The 11,643-nt window shown below is 40.1% G+C and overlaps 1 protein-coding gene and 3 non-coding genes across 6 annotated transcripts; 3 read left to right on the top strand and 1 right to left on the bottom strand.

Annotated features, from left to right (window-relative positions):
• Positions 1-420: 420 nt before the first annotated feature.
• On the top strand, positions 421-494 carry TRNAV-AAC (transfer RNA valine (anticodon AAC)). The gene has a single exon. It is a non-coding gene; the product is annotated as a tRNA-Val (tRNA).
• An 859-nt stretch (positions 495-1,353) lies between these two features.
• On the top strand, positions 1,354-1,427 carry TRNAV-AAC (transfer RNA valine (anticodon AAC)). The gene has a single exon. It is a non-coding gene; the product is annotated as a tRNA-Val (tRNA).
• Positions 1,428-2,201: 774 nt separating this feature from the next.
• On the top strand, positions 2,202-2,275 carry TRNAV-AAC (transfer RNA valine (anticodon AAC)). Its single transcript has one exon. It is a non-coding gene; the product is annotated as a tRNA-Val (tRNA).
• A 2,540-nt stretch (positions 2,276-4,815) lies between these two features.
• On the bottom strand, positions 4,816-8,380 carry LOC127768461 (transcription factor PHYTOCHROME INTERACTING FACTOR-LIKE 13). Of its 3 annotated transcripts, none has more exons than XR_008016584.1 (10): positions 7,933-8,380; positions 7,461-7,543; positions 6,781-7,354; positions 6,595-6,696; positions 6,452-6,517; positions 6,204-6,269; positions 5,824-6,111; positions 5,606-5,743; positions 5,304-5,448; positions 4,816-5,068 (listed from the first exon to the last, which is right to left on the bottom strand). XR_008016584.1 is itself a non-coding variant. In XM_052294042.1 (10 exons), the coding sequence occupies exons 3-9, from the start codon at positions 7,505-7,507 to the stop codon at positions 5,621-5,623; spliced, it is 1,266 nt and encodes a 421-aa protein (XP_052150002.1). In that variant the 5' UTR covers positions 7,508-7,543; positions 7,777-7,811; positions 7,933-8,046; the 3' UTR covers positions 4,816-5,068; positions 5,606-5,620. The 3 variants fall into 3 exon arrangements, 2 of the variants coding, with proteins under 2 accessions (XP_052150002.1, XP_052150001.1); XM_052294042.1 differs by lacking the exon at positions 5,304-5,448 and adding an exon at positions 7,777-7,811 and having other exon boundaries at positions 7,933-8,046; XM_052294041.1 differs by lacking the exon at positions 5,304-5,448 and having other exon boundaries at positions 7,933-8,376.
• Between the last annotated feature and the right edge of the window lie 3,263 nt (positions 8,381-11,643).

The raw sequence follows: 11,643 nt of genomic DNA, 5'->3' as shown, positions 1-11,643 counted from the left end.
AGAATCTTTGAACAAATGACAGGAAATTAGGATCCGTACACGTATTTTGAGCCCATCTGAAATATTCAGATGGGAAACATCAGAAATAACAGTTGTAGTATCATATACTTTTCTGCAAGGCCGAAATGCGTCGGGAAGGTGGAAGAGGAAGCAGAGGAGAGGCAAGAATCACTTGTACAATGCAGAGAGCTTGGCGTGTTTCTTCGGCCTGGCCGACCCATCCAAGAGAGGCCACATCCTAATTTCGTTTCATTTTTCTATCAACAGATCCTTAATTTCTTTCTCTTCGGAGGATTTATATAGTCTTATAAACATGCAAAATTGGTCTTATGTTTATATGTAAATTTCGTTCAAATGGGGAATTTGTTATATATGGAGTTCAAACGTAATTAAGTCTTACGGTAAAATCGCGAACATCATGGTTTCGTGGTGTAGTTGGTTATCACGTCAGTCTAACACACTGAAGGTCTCCGGTTCGAGTCCGGGCGAAGCCAATTTTTTTAAATTCGTTTCAGAAAAATTTTTCATAATACTCAGTTTTTTTTTGGCGTAATGGTCGTTTCAATTTTATTTTTAAATTGCTTTCAGAAATATTTTATTTCATAATACTCAGATTTTATGCGTAACGCTCGGTTAAAAAAAATCCACTTTTACCATGTCTCATGGTAATGAACCTCATTTCGTTTTGTCTCATGGTTGATGTCATATTTCAACTTTTTTTCCCGAGTTATTTTCACATGTAGGAAAGAAAATTTTCCTTTGGTTTTCCTCTACTTCTAACCCTACAAAACAAATGACACTCACAGACATTAATCCCTAAAAGTCCAAATCCTTAAATTATTATTTCCTCCAAAACGAACAAACCCTTAGAGAAGGACAATAAGAGGTCGGCACTTGGGCTTGAGCAGGATGAACTCCTCACTTTCTTCTCATTCCTCACTACCGGCGCCATCCATATGACTACCCACAGGCTATTAAAAGCAGGAAGACAAGGGCATTATGTTCCATAACAAAATACGGTAGAAAAAGGAGATTCAAAATGTATTTCAAGCGTGTACTGTGACATGATCCAATTTTAGCATTGTTGTCATGGCATAATTTCAAGTACATGAATAGCAGTGGTAGATTTTAAAACCGTAAAAATTATAATGGCATAATTTTAATTAAACCCATGTCCACCTAAATTTAGTGGGTTATCTAAAACTATAAAACTAAATAAGCAACAGTCAACAGAGTAATTAACTCCAGCTGATCTTATTTTATTATATATATCCAAATCATGTGTTGCACTGTCATACTCATAGGCACAAAATGATCCGTTTATTACAGTTAATTTGGGCTTGGCTGCAACTTGGTTTCGTGGTGTAGTTGGTTATCACGTCAATCTAACACACTGAAGGTCTCCGGTTCGAGTCCGGGCAAAGCCAAATCTTTTTAATTTTTTCCATTTTTACTTTGTCGTTCACAAGTTTGAACTTACACTTTGATGAAAACTGCGTCTTTATGTACTTTCTGACTCACAAGTTTGAATTTATACGTTGACATCTGATACTTCTCGAACATGTCATTACAGCCATGCACCCCATAACTGATGTAGCTATTTATATTATTACTAAAAATAACATATTTAAAAATTGATGGAGGTCAAATGGCATATTCTTACTACCTGAAATATTCTGTTTACACTTGTATTTCTTCTACCCTGACGAACAATCACATTTCAATAGGCGGCTGTTTGATATGTGCCTTGTCAAATTTTGGTTGTTTGACAGGGCACCAAAGTTGTGATTTAAACCATCTGACCCCTATTTTTATAATTTTCTATTAAAATAGTATTGTCTCTAAAAAATTCGTTAAAACAGGGAGACAGAAGGGCATTCTGTTCCATAAAAAGTATGGTAGAAAAAATATTTAACACAGGTCTCAAGCTAATAGTGTGATATGGATTCGATTTTAGGCTTGTCATGGTGATATGGTTCCAATTACATGAATATAGTGGTAGATTTTAAAAACCATAAATTTACAATTGCATGGATTTAATTAATTAAACCTTCAAGTAATAGTGTACATTTGCAATGATAAAACTAAATAAGAAATAGAGTAGTTAAGTCGAGCTAATCTATTTTATTCCATCTAAAGCATGTGTTGTACTGGCCCATAGGGATAATTTATTTAAAGTAATTTGGATTTACCAGCAGCTTGGTTTTGTGGTGTAGTTGGTTATCACGTCAGTCTAACACACTGAAGGTCTCCGGTTCGAGTCCGGGCGAAGCCAATTTTTTTTCTATCAAATACTGTGTTCATCCATATTTTCTCTATCAAATAAATAACGTGTTCGTTAATCGTTATCCAAAGAAAAAGGAATTAAAATGAACGCTGATCGTGACATCTATATTGTTGTTCCTACTGTGTCCTTTGACATCTACGAGTTTATAGTTCTTCCATATTTTCTCAATCAAATAAATAATGTGTTCTCTATCCAAGGAAAAAAATAAAATATAAATAACTAAAATTAACGTTGATCGTTGGATTTATTATTAAGGTAACTCAAATAAGAGTCACCAAGTTTGCTTAGAAATTCTCACATTAATTTTAGAAAAAAAAATGACCATTGTCATAATGGGTTTAAAATATAGCGGTGTAGTTGGTGGTATCTATAAAACGAGAAGTTAAGAGATGTATATCTAATTCCACTTTTAAAAGTATGGTGTATACAAACTACAGGTAACAGAAAAGAAACTAAAAGTTGTATATGACATCCAATTCTATTTTCTATTTCAAGAGTTGTATATGAAATCTGACTCTATTTCTAGTTTTATTTAGAAATCATAATTGCATTTTTTTATAGAAGTACTCCCTCCATTCCATAATGTAAAGCACACACATATTTCAAGATTTAACTTTCTAAATATCTCACTAACGATTAGTATAATATAAATTAAATTTTATTTGTTGAAAATAATATTATTGGATTGATATTTCAATATACTTTGATATGGTTATAATTTTGTTGCTACAAATTTTATAGTATATGAGAAATTATAAGTCAAAAAATAGTTTTGTATACCGTGCCGAGTTTGACCATACCTTACATTATGGAATAGAGGTAGTAGAAAATAAGAATTGTATATAGATCCCCAAGCTCATATAATTCAGCAAGCAGTTAGCCCTATATTTATCACAACAAAAGAAATATCAATCAGTTCTCTTGCTCTGCAGTCTGCACTATTAGCATGGAACAACAGTACTAACACAACTTGAGAGGACTGGGTCAACAAGAGATAATAGATGCAACCAACTTGGACATGAACTCCAAATCTCCACCTATAAATGTGAAACAGGATACGATCCCAGATTCTAGTGCTCGTAGATGGTGACTGAAGTAGAACCCTAATAAACACAAGATGCTGACATGAACATCAACGAGTCTACTTTTTTCATCTAAAATGATGTAGGAGATATTCATGTTATTATGGAACAAAACATCAATGTTCTTAAGGGAAGCTTACGGCAATATGGCCTTTTGGGAGCGCATATTACACGGCACACTTAATTCCTTTCAGACTATTCACCGGATTATTTGCACCATGCTTTGAAAAATATGTTTTATCAAAAAAAAAAATCTACAAGATTGCTTAACCACTTGTTTTAAGTTATCTGTTATATCAAAATGATTAATTATCCCTATAATAAAGTAGATAATCTACAGCAACAATCCGTTCAATAATCTATTTTAAACTATTTTAAACTGAGCCTGAGTTGTTTCCCCCCTTCCACTTCGAAGTCAATGTACGGTTGATCCAACGGCTCAAAGCAGTGATCGCAAACTGTTTATCTCGCAGCTGATTGCGAAATAGGACTTCCATAAGCTGGCCATATATTGGCTTTGCCAACTAGGTGAAAAGAAGTAACTACAGCAGTAAAACGCCACAGCAAAGTGTTTTACACCACCTCTACTGTACATGTTCCGGCAATACAAGCCAGAGGTTGCATTTACATGGACATCACTGTCCAGGCTCAGCAAGTGCCCCCGGCTGCATCATCCTCCTCCTCCTCGTCTTACGCTGCAATGACGCAGGCGACAATCTGTTCAATCCCGAAGAATAACGGAAAGGCGAAAGCAACAGCGGCGAGGCGTGGAGCAAGGAGTGCCAGGGGATCCCATTGTGGTAGACAGGAAAAAAAAAGCTCAGGAGATAGTAGATATGATCCTATGAACCAGTTGCAATGTGCAGGGACCCCCCATAGCATGTGCAGGTAGGACCATGTAATAACCTGCACTTGAGTGCTGTAACATCAGGCAAAAAAGAGAATTGGCAACTCCTGTATACCTTCAGGTTTCTGCTGGGATGATGGCAATTTGCAATGGTGGTAGGGTTCCCAGACATAATCCTCAGGCTCTCCCAGTTGTTGTTCCTGCTGCTGCTGCATGAGTCACAAAGAACCAGAATGCTGAAGATTTTGGCAATAAGTGTGTCGGCTCGTTTGTGCAACAGTCAGACACATTCAGACAATCAGTGTTCACCAAATCTTTCCACAAACAGAAAGTCGTGTTAGGCTAAAGCATAGATAAGATATGTATCATATGCTGGTTGCCCACCAGCAGTAGCACTGGCCGAAAAGACGAGCTCTGATTGAGCTGTACTTTGGATTTAAAGAACAGGAACAGTGTCAGTTTGTTATCCAATGAGTTCATGTAGGACCTGGCTTCTTTTGTGCCTTCCTGTTGCTTGCATGGTTGTCATTTAACAAGTATTTCAACATTTCCTCTTTCCTCCCAGAAAAGGAAAGACATTTCTAAGAATTTAGAGAGGATGATAAAGAAGGGCAAAGATTGCCACTGGCACTTCATATTATAAGGATTATTAGTACATACACTGGGAATTAGCATCTTAGGGAAGGGGGGAAATGCTATGTGCATTTACAGACACTTGTAGCATTTATGTCAGACAGATACTGATTGAGATACATAACAGCAATATGGATGCAATCTGTTCATCATGTCAATATTTTCAGCTATCTCCAGAAAGACGACCCTTTGTGCAAAGCCTACATTGAATTCCTTATCCTGTAATATCAAGAAAATGAAGATCATAAATAATAGTTCTGAAGTTATCCACCAGCAACTCTTTGCTATCATGTGGTCTATTCGATGCAACAGCGTGACGCTGAAATAGACATACAACCGTTAATTTTCATGGACAGTGCTAGAAGATGTCAAAAACCAAAAAGATTGGAGCCACCAACTAGTCCATCATATGACAGGTCAGATGAAAACAACTGGTTAGCTTGCATGAACTTACAGGTTACTGTGAAAGTTTAAGCTGGACGATGATGGCTTCATATTCTATGCATCTAGTCATGCATTTCGAGCTCAACAAACAGACTACAGATGATATGGGTAAGTCCATAGGTCCTCATGTTACCTAGTTGCTCTGAAAGCTTAAGCTGACAAAAAGTGACGGCACAAATTGCCGATCGTGTTCAATACAGATATATTGGCTGAAAACAATAGTAATACATACAAGTAGCGATACGCAGCTCTAGTTATCTCAACATCATTTGAAGTAAATAGGCAGATGTACTGATTGGTGCAAGTGCTTACATGTTTCTGGTCATTCTAAATTCCATCAGAGGTTGGTGGTTGTTCAGCCCCAGAATTTGGCAGAACAGTGCTAGCTGACGCTTTCGGTATCTGGTTTTGCTGTGCTACTTGAGGCCCAGAAGCATATGGTCCTGATACCTGCAAATGACCAATGCCTAATCTAGGTGAACAATCAAAGAGGCCTGAAAATTCCCTTTGTCAGTATGGTATTTTTGTACCTGTGGTGGCACTGTTTGCCAGCCATCTGGGTGAAGGAAGGGATTGCTTGCCTCTCTCAGTTGAATGTTCTGCATCTGGTTTGCAACATTCATTGGGTTCATAGCTGGAGATGAATTTAGAGGGATGTGATTTGGCATAGAATGGTTCATGTATGGCAATCTTGACATGTGACTTAGGCCTTGTGCCGCAGGCATGCACGCAGAATTCATGCCCACGGCCATTGGTGGCATGAACTGGTGAGCACCAGGGAACATCATTGGTGCCATCCCAGTAGTCATCCACATGATCTGAGGCACAGATTCGACAATCTCAATCTGTGCTAGTAATTGGCCTCATGTAGGACCATGTAAGTTCAGATACAAGAAACAGTAGTTCAAACCTGAACTTGCATTTGGAGTGACTTCAGATACTCGATTGCTTCATCTAATATAGATGCCTTGTCGGTCTAATTGAAAAAATATATATATAACTGCAGTTAGTAAAGTAAACCCAAAAGGTTTGAATAAAAAAGAGAATCATATCAACAAAGGATAGATCAGATATGCCACCACTCACCAACATAGCTGTATCAGTCCATGGACTTGCACCTGATCAGAAAAAAGATGCATATATAATAATGTTTCTTACCTTGTTGCAATGAGGTATGAGTTCTTGCAATGCGCGCATCTTCTCGTTGATCCGATCCCTTCTTCTCTACATCAGTATCATCTTTTAGGATGACTACTAAAAATTTATCTCTTAAGATCAGTAGCTGTATTTGATGATCTCACCCTCTCTGACAGGTTATGAACTTCAGCTGCACGAGTTCTCCTCTTTGATCCATATCGCCGCGACGACGATTTGGTCTCTTCGGTTGCCTCGCATTCAGCATCCTGAAATTTCTCATCAGTTTCATTCAAGAATTCATCTCAAGCATAGCAAGTTGCAGGTTACAGCCAACGAAAAAAAAAGATCACCTCACTGCGACTGTCTGAATCTTCTCTGCCTTTCCTCTTGTGGGCACTGGCGCTCTCGCTGGGCAAGCCGGAAGCGCCGAAGTTGCTGCCGGAGCCGCCCGACGACGACGTGCCGGCGCCGTCGTGGGTGCTCGACCGGCGCGGCCGCTCCGGCGGCAATGCCGCGCCGGCGTCCCGGCAGCGCTGCGCCGCCGTCTCCGGGATGTGGTTGCTGCCGCAGAAGGCCGAACAGATGTCGCCGGTCCAGCTCGACCCGATGCCGCTCCTCATCGGCGGCCTCGCCGCCGGGGGCGGCAAGTCCGGCGGCGGAGCGTGGTGAGAGCTCGGCCCCGCCGCCGCGGCCGCCGGGAACGCGTCGCCGGTGACGCTGCGCCAGAGCTGCGTGTAGAGATCCTTCTCCAGCGCGTCGTCGAGGGTGTCCGGGAACCACGCGGCGGTCTCCGTGTCGTCGCCGGTGAGCACGCTGGCGCTCTGGCCGCGGCCGGAGGAGGAGACGACCCTCGCCTGCGCCGCCTGCGGCTGCGCCACGACGCTGCCGTTGTGCCATAGCAGCTCCACCAGCTCGTTGTCCGTGCTGCAAATCGCCATTGGAGCAAATGCACACAGAGTCAGGTCAGGTCACTACCATTCGGCAACAACACAAGACGAATCCGTTCTTGGGTTTCAGATGAAATCTCTACACGATTTGCTTCGTCTGATTCGCCGCCGATCTCGCATTGCCATCCATCCCACGATTCTTGTGTCCCCCCAAGAAATTCACAACCTGCATAAACCACATAGAAAAAGAAAAAAAAAGAAGCATTAAGCATCAAGTATAACTGCACAAGTTGGTTGAAACAAACAAGAACAGCAAGCACAACCAAGACAAGGAGACAAACTTTACACCTTAAAATAGAAGGAAAACCAACAAGATAAGCCGCAAAGTGATGCAAGAAACCTTGGAACAAACAGAAAAAAAATAAAAAATAAAAGGAGAGCAAAGCTGAGCTACCCAACCTAGCTATTCCTCCTTCTTCTAGTAGCTCCCCAACCTGCACAACCATAGCCCACCACCACATCATCATCAGCTTCTCAGAAAGGGCAAAACCAAAAGAGAATCCTTTTCTGCACAAGCAACTAGCCACGCCAACAGCTATTGTTGACCTCTCTCACCTGAACCAAACCAAACAGTAGCAACTCTTGCTGCAAAGTCTCCTCTTCTTGCTCAGCTTTAGGCGCGGCAGTGCAGCAGCAGCAGAGGCGAGTATACGAACTCTTGCTGCCGCGAGTGTCCCGCAAAGCGTACTTGGAGGTGGTGAGAAGGGAACAAGGCCCGTGGGCTGCGTCCGGTTGGATTGTTGCCGGGGTGGAAATAATGGAGATGGAGGAGGAGGAGGAGGAGGAGGAGTTCCGATGAGGAGATGGAGATGCAAGCAAGCTGCTTGGGTTGGGCATCGTTGTCGGATCTCCTTGGAGTGGGATATATGTCGGCCCTCGGAATTGCCAACTTGGATTTGCAGGAATGGGTACATCGCTCTCCCACTTCTCTGCTACTTCTACTGCTGCTGCTGCTGCAAGCTTAGGGCTCTGTAAACTAATGGTTTCTGCTTCTGTACTTTCTTCTCCTATCTAGGTCCTGTTTAAGTTCACACCAAACTTCCCCAAACTACCAACTTTCCATCATATCCAAAACTTTTCTACTTACATAAACTCTTAACTTTTTTTTCCAAACTACCAACTTTCTCCAAACTTCTCCCCAATTTTAGAAACTAAACACAGCCTAGGAGTATGTAACTGATGTTATAGGCCTGTATCACTGTATGCATCAATGCATCATATGCATGTTGATGTCGTAGTAATATACTTTATTCATACTGGATTATAATTTGACTGATGTGGATCTAGCTGGGGTAGTTAATTCTTTGCAAAAAATGATCGAGATGATCTATTAAACAGGTAGCTAATTATCTGCACCAGCCTGTTGATTCCATTGGTTATCTTTGGTCAAATTCAGACCCCTACACAGGAAGCATTGGAAAAATGCTAGTAAGTAATTTTTGGAGGTATTTGTTGATGCCATAGAGTCTGGTTTATTTGGGAACATTGTTGTGCATCAATGCCATGTAAACAGATTGGACAGGAAATCTTCTCTCCTTTCTGATGTTGGTCCCATCTCACTGTTGCGATAAACATATAATTGATGACTCTGAACTGAGTTTGCTCCAAGCCATAAATTTAGTTTCGACAGTTTCTCTACAGAAAGAGACCTCAATAGGACTATTCATCACATTGCCCATCCTGGCATGTTTTTGACAGCCTGAGGTAGAGTGTTTTTTTGTTCTTTGGGGATTTTTTTTCTTAGTCAAGGTATCTTCCCAAAATATTGTTGGAATTTCCCGAGGAGTTTTACTAAACCATAAACAAATCTTGAAGAAATATTTACAAAACATTATATATTAGGATCTCCCATGTCTTTTTAATTTTTAATAACAAGGCATTGTATACTTTTTTTAAGACAATGGATTAAATCCGACCTCTACGCAGGCCTTGTATACCAGCTCCACCTTAGCTAATTTTGTATGTTGTCTAGCTATATAGTTTCGGTGAAGCATAGGAACAATCCTTAGATAAAATGTTCTTTGAAACCTTTTTGAGAGTCAAAGCATATTTTTAGTGTTTGTTTTAGAAAGGTAGTATGTAGTTGATAAATATGTTTTTATGAAAATTGATGAGCAATGGTGCTTGATGCCTTGATGGATACCATGCCAAGTATTGCCCACCACTAGCATTGGAGATACGCATAAAATTCTTTCTATGGGGGGCAGGGCAATGACCAGAAATGATTCTCCCTTCTTCAATTCAGCTTACTTCATCATATGAGACCAAACTCACCAACAATGACCCTGACGGTTCTGTTTCTGAAATCACCCAAAAAAAACATGTCATCACTCTCATGATTGTATTGGTTAAGTGCAAGTTTTAATTTGACAAGAAGTGGTTAGTTTTGTTCCCTTGGAATCGGCTGCAAAAATCATTCCAATCATACCAGTTCAAAGAATCTGAAAACGGTGCGCCAAAAAACCAAAATTTCTTTATTTCTGAAACGAAACACAGGAGCATACGATTCCTTTGGAGCAATGCGAAGTTAGCATCTCTTTCAAGACAGTAATATTTCGGAATAATTTGAAACGACATGTGCTCTACTTGCATCTGGGCATAATCTGAAAACGAAATGTGCCCCCAACATCCAAAGCCATAGGAAAGCAACTGTGGGATTTGGATTATTGCTAGCTCGGCTTGGGGTTATCTAGCTACTACTACTAGTCTAGCTCCTCTGGATCATTCCATTCTGACGTTTTCCATTCCCTGTTCCTTTCTGCAGTTTTGTGATCTTGTGATGAGAAAAAAAAAGAAGTTTTCTTTTTCTTCTTGGGATGCAGGCTGTGCTGTTGTGATCTTGAGCCAGGTGAGTTTGAGCCAATGGGAGCTCAGATGTAGATTACAGGGCAGTGCCTTCTCATCTTCAGAGAAGATCTGCAGGGTGTCCCCATTCTTGTGAAGACAAAGAACTAAGATAGCTTAAGCTCTTTGCTGACAGCAACATCTCATCCATAGGATGTGGTCACTAAGGTCCAAAGAAAATTTTGCTTGCAAATTTTATTTTATTAAGATTTGGCTCTAGTTTTACTATATAATATTGGAAATAAATTCAAATGTCACACTAAGTAATCATATTACAATTTATCTCCCATTTAACCATACACTCAATTTATACTGATTTGGTTGAGGAGTTGATGATGCTCAAACTATGGGTCAAATAAAGAAATGGATCATATATATTGGAGTAGATATGATAATTACTATAATATAAAAATGGTATTTTCCGTTAGAACAGGGTAGATTTTGGAAACGGTTGACATAATCACATAATATCAATATCGTTTCCGTTTCTATTTCCAATTTTTTTTATCATTTTTATTCAATTTTATCGGTATAATCATTTCTACATGGCTCGGTCCATAAAAAACAGAAATGAACTTCAGGCAGTCAGGAATTTCCATTACCGTTTTCACAGTATTAGTTTATGCCAATTTATGTGTTTAAAGCAGTCAAACCGGTAGATTATCTTCCTTTCTTTTAGAATGGGACCAAGGCCAACTAGCAATGCGATCCAGTTGTTGGGCTATAATATCAGTTTCTTTTCGTTAATGGGCCGGGAAATGGAAAACGGCCTTCGGCGGCAGCCCAACTTTTCTCAGAGACAAAAAGAGTGTCTTCTGAAAGTACTTCTAACAGTTAGAAATATTTTTTTAGAAGTAAAAGCAATTTGTAACACAAGCAGACGTTAATATACACGGAGACATACTCACCCCTATAAACATATATACATACCGATATGTCTCTATCAACACCTCTAAAATTTCTCATTTTCACATGAACTTTTTTAGGCAAGCCTCTATTTTCATCAAATTCTCAAACTATACTACCGGTACTAAATTCAGGGTCTGTTTGGCACGACTTCAACTCCAGCTCCACCCCTCCTGGAGCGGGAGCTCGGCCAAACAGTTTCAGCTCCACCAAAACTGAGAGTGGAGTTGGGTGGAGCTCTCTCACAAAATGTACTAGAGTTGTGGAGCTGGGTTAAGGCAGCTCCACAACTCCACTCCAGACTCAACTCCTGGAGCAATATTTAGGAGTTGAAGCTGTACCAAACAGGTCTTCAAATTCGACTACGCAGAGAGAAAAAAAAAACAATCCAACTACACATGAACGCCGCAAGCTTTTTAGTTAAATTTGTTTTTTTTAGTCGTTTCAGTTCCTTAGACCGTCAAGGCTGCAGCGCTGCATTTTGCTGCACCGGATTATGTGACCTGCGTCAGGAAC

Source organism: Oryza glaberrima, chromosome 3 (genome assembly GCF_000147395.1).
Source record: "Oryza glaberrima chromosome 3, OglaRS2, whole genome shotgun sequence".
Taxonomy (NCBI): Eukaryota; Viridiplantae; Streptophyta; class Magnoliopsida; order Poales; family Poaceae; genus Oryza; species Oryza glaberrima.
Note: the sequence above shows the minus strand (reverse complement) of the source record. Positions and strands in the feature narration are given on the sequence as shown.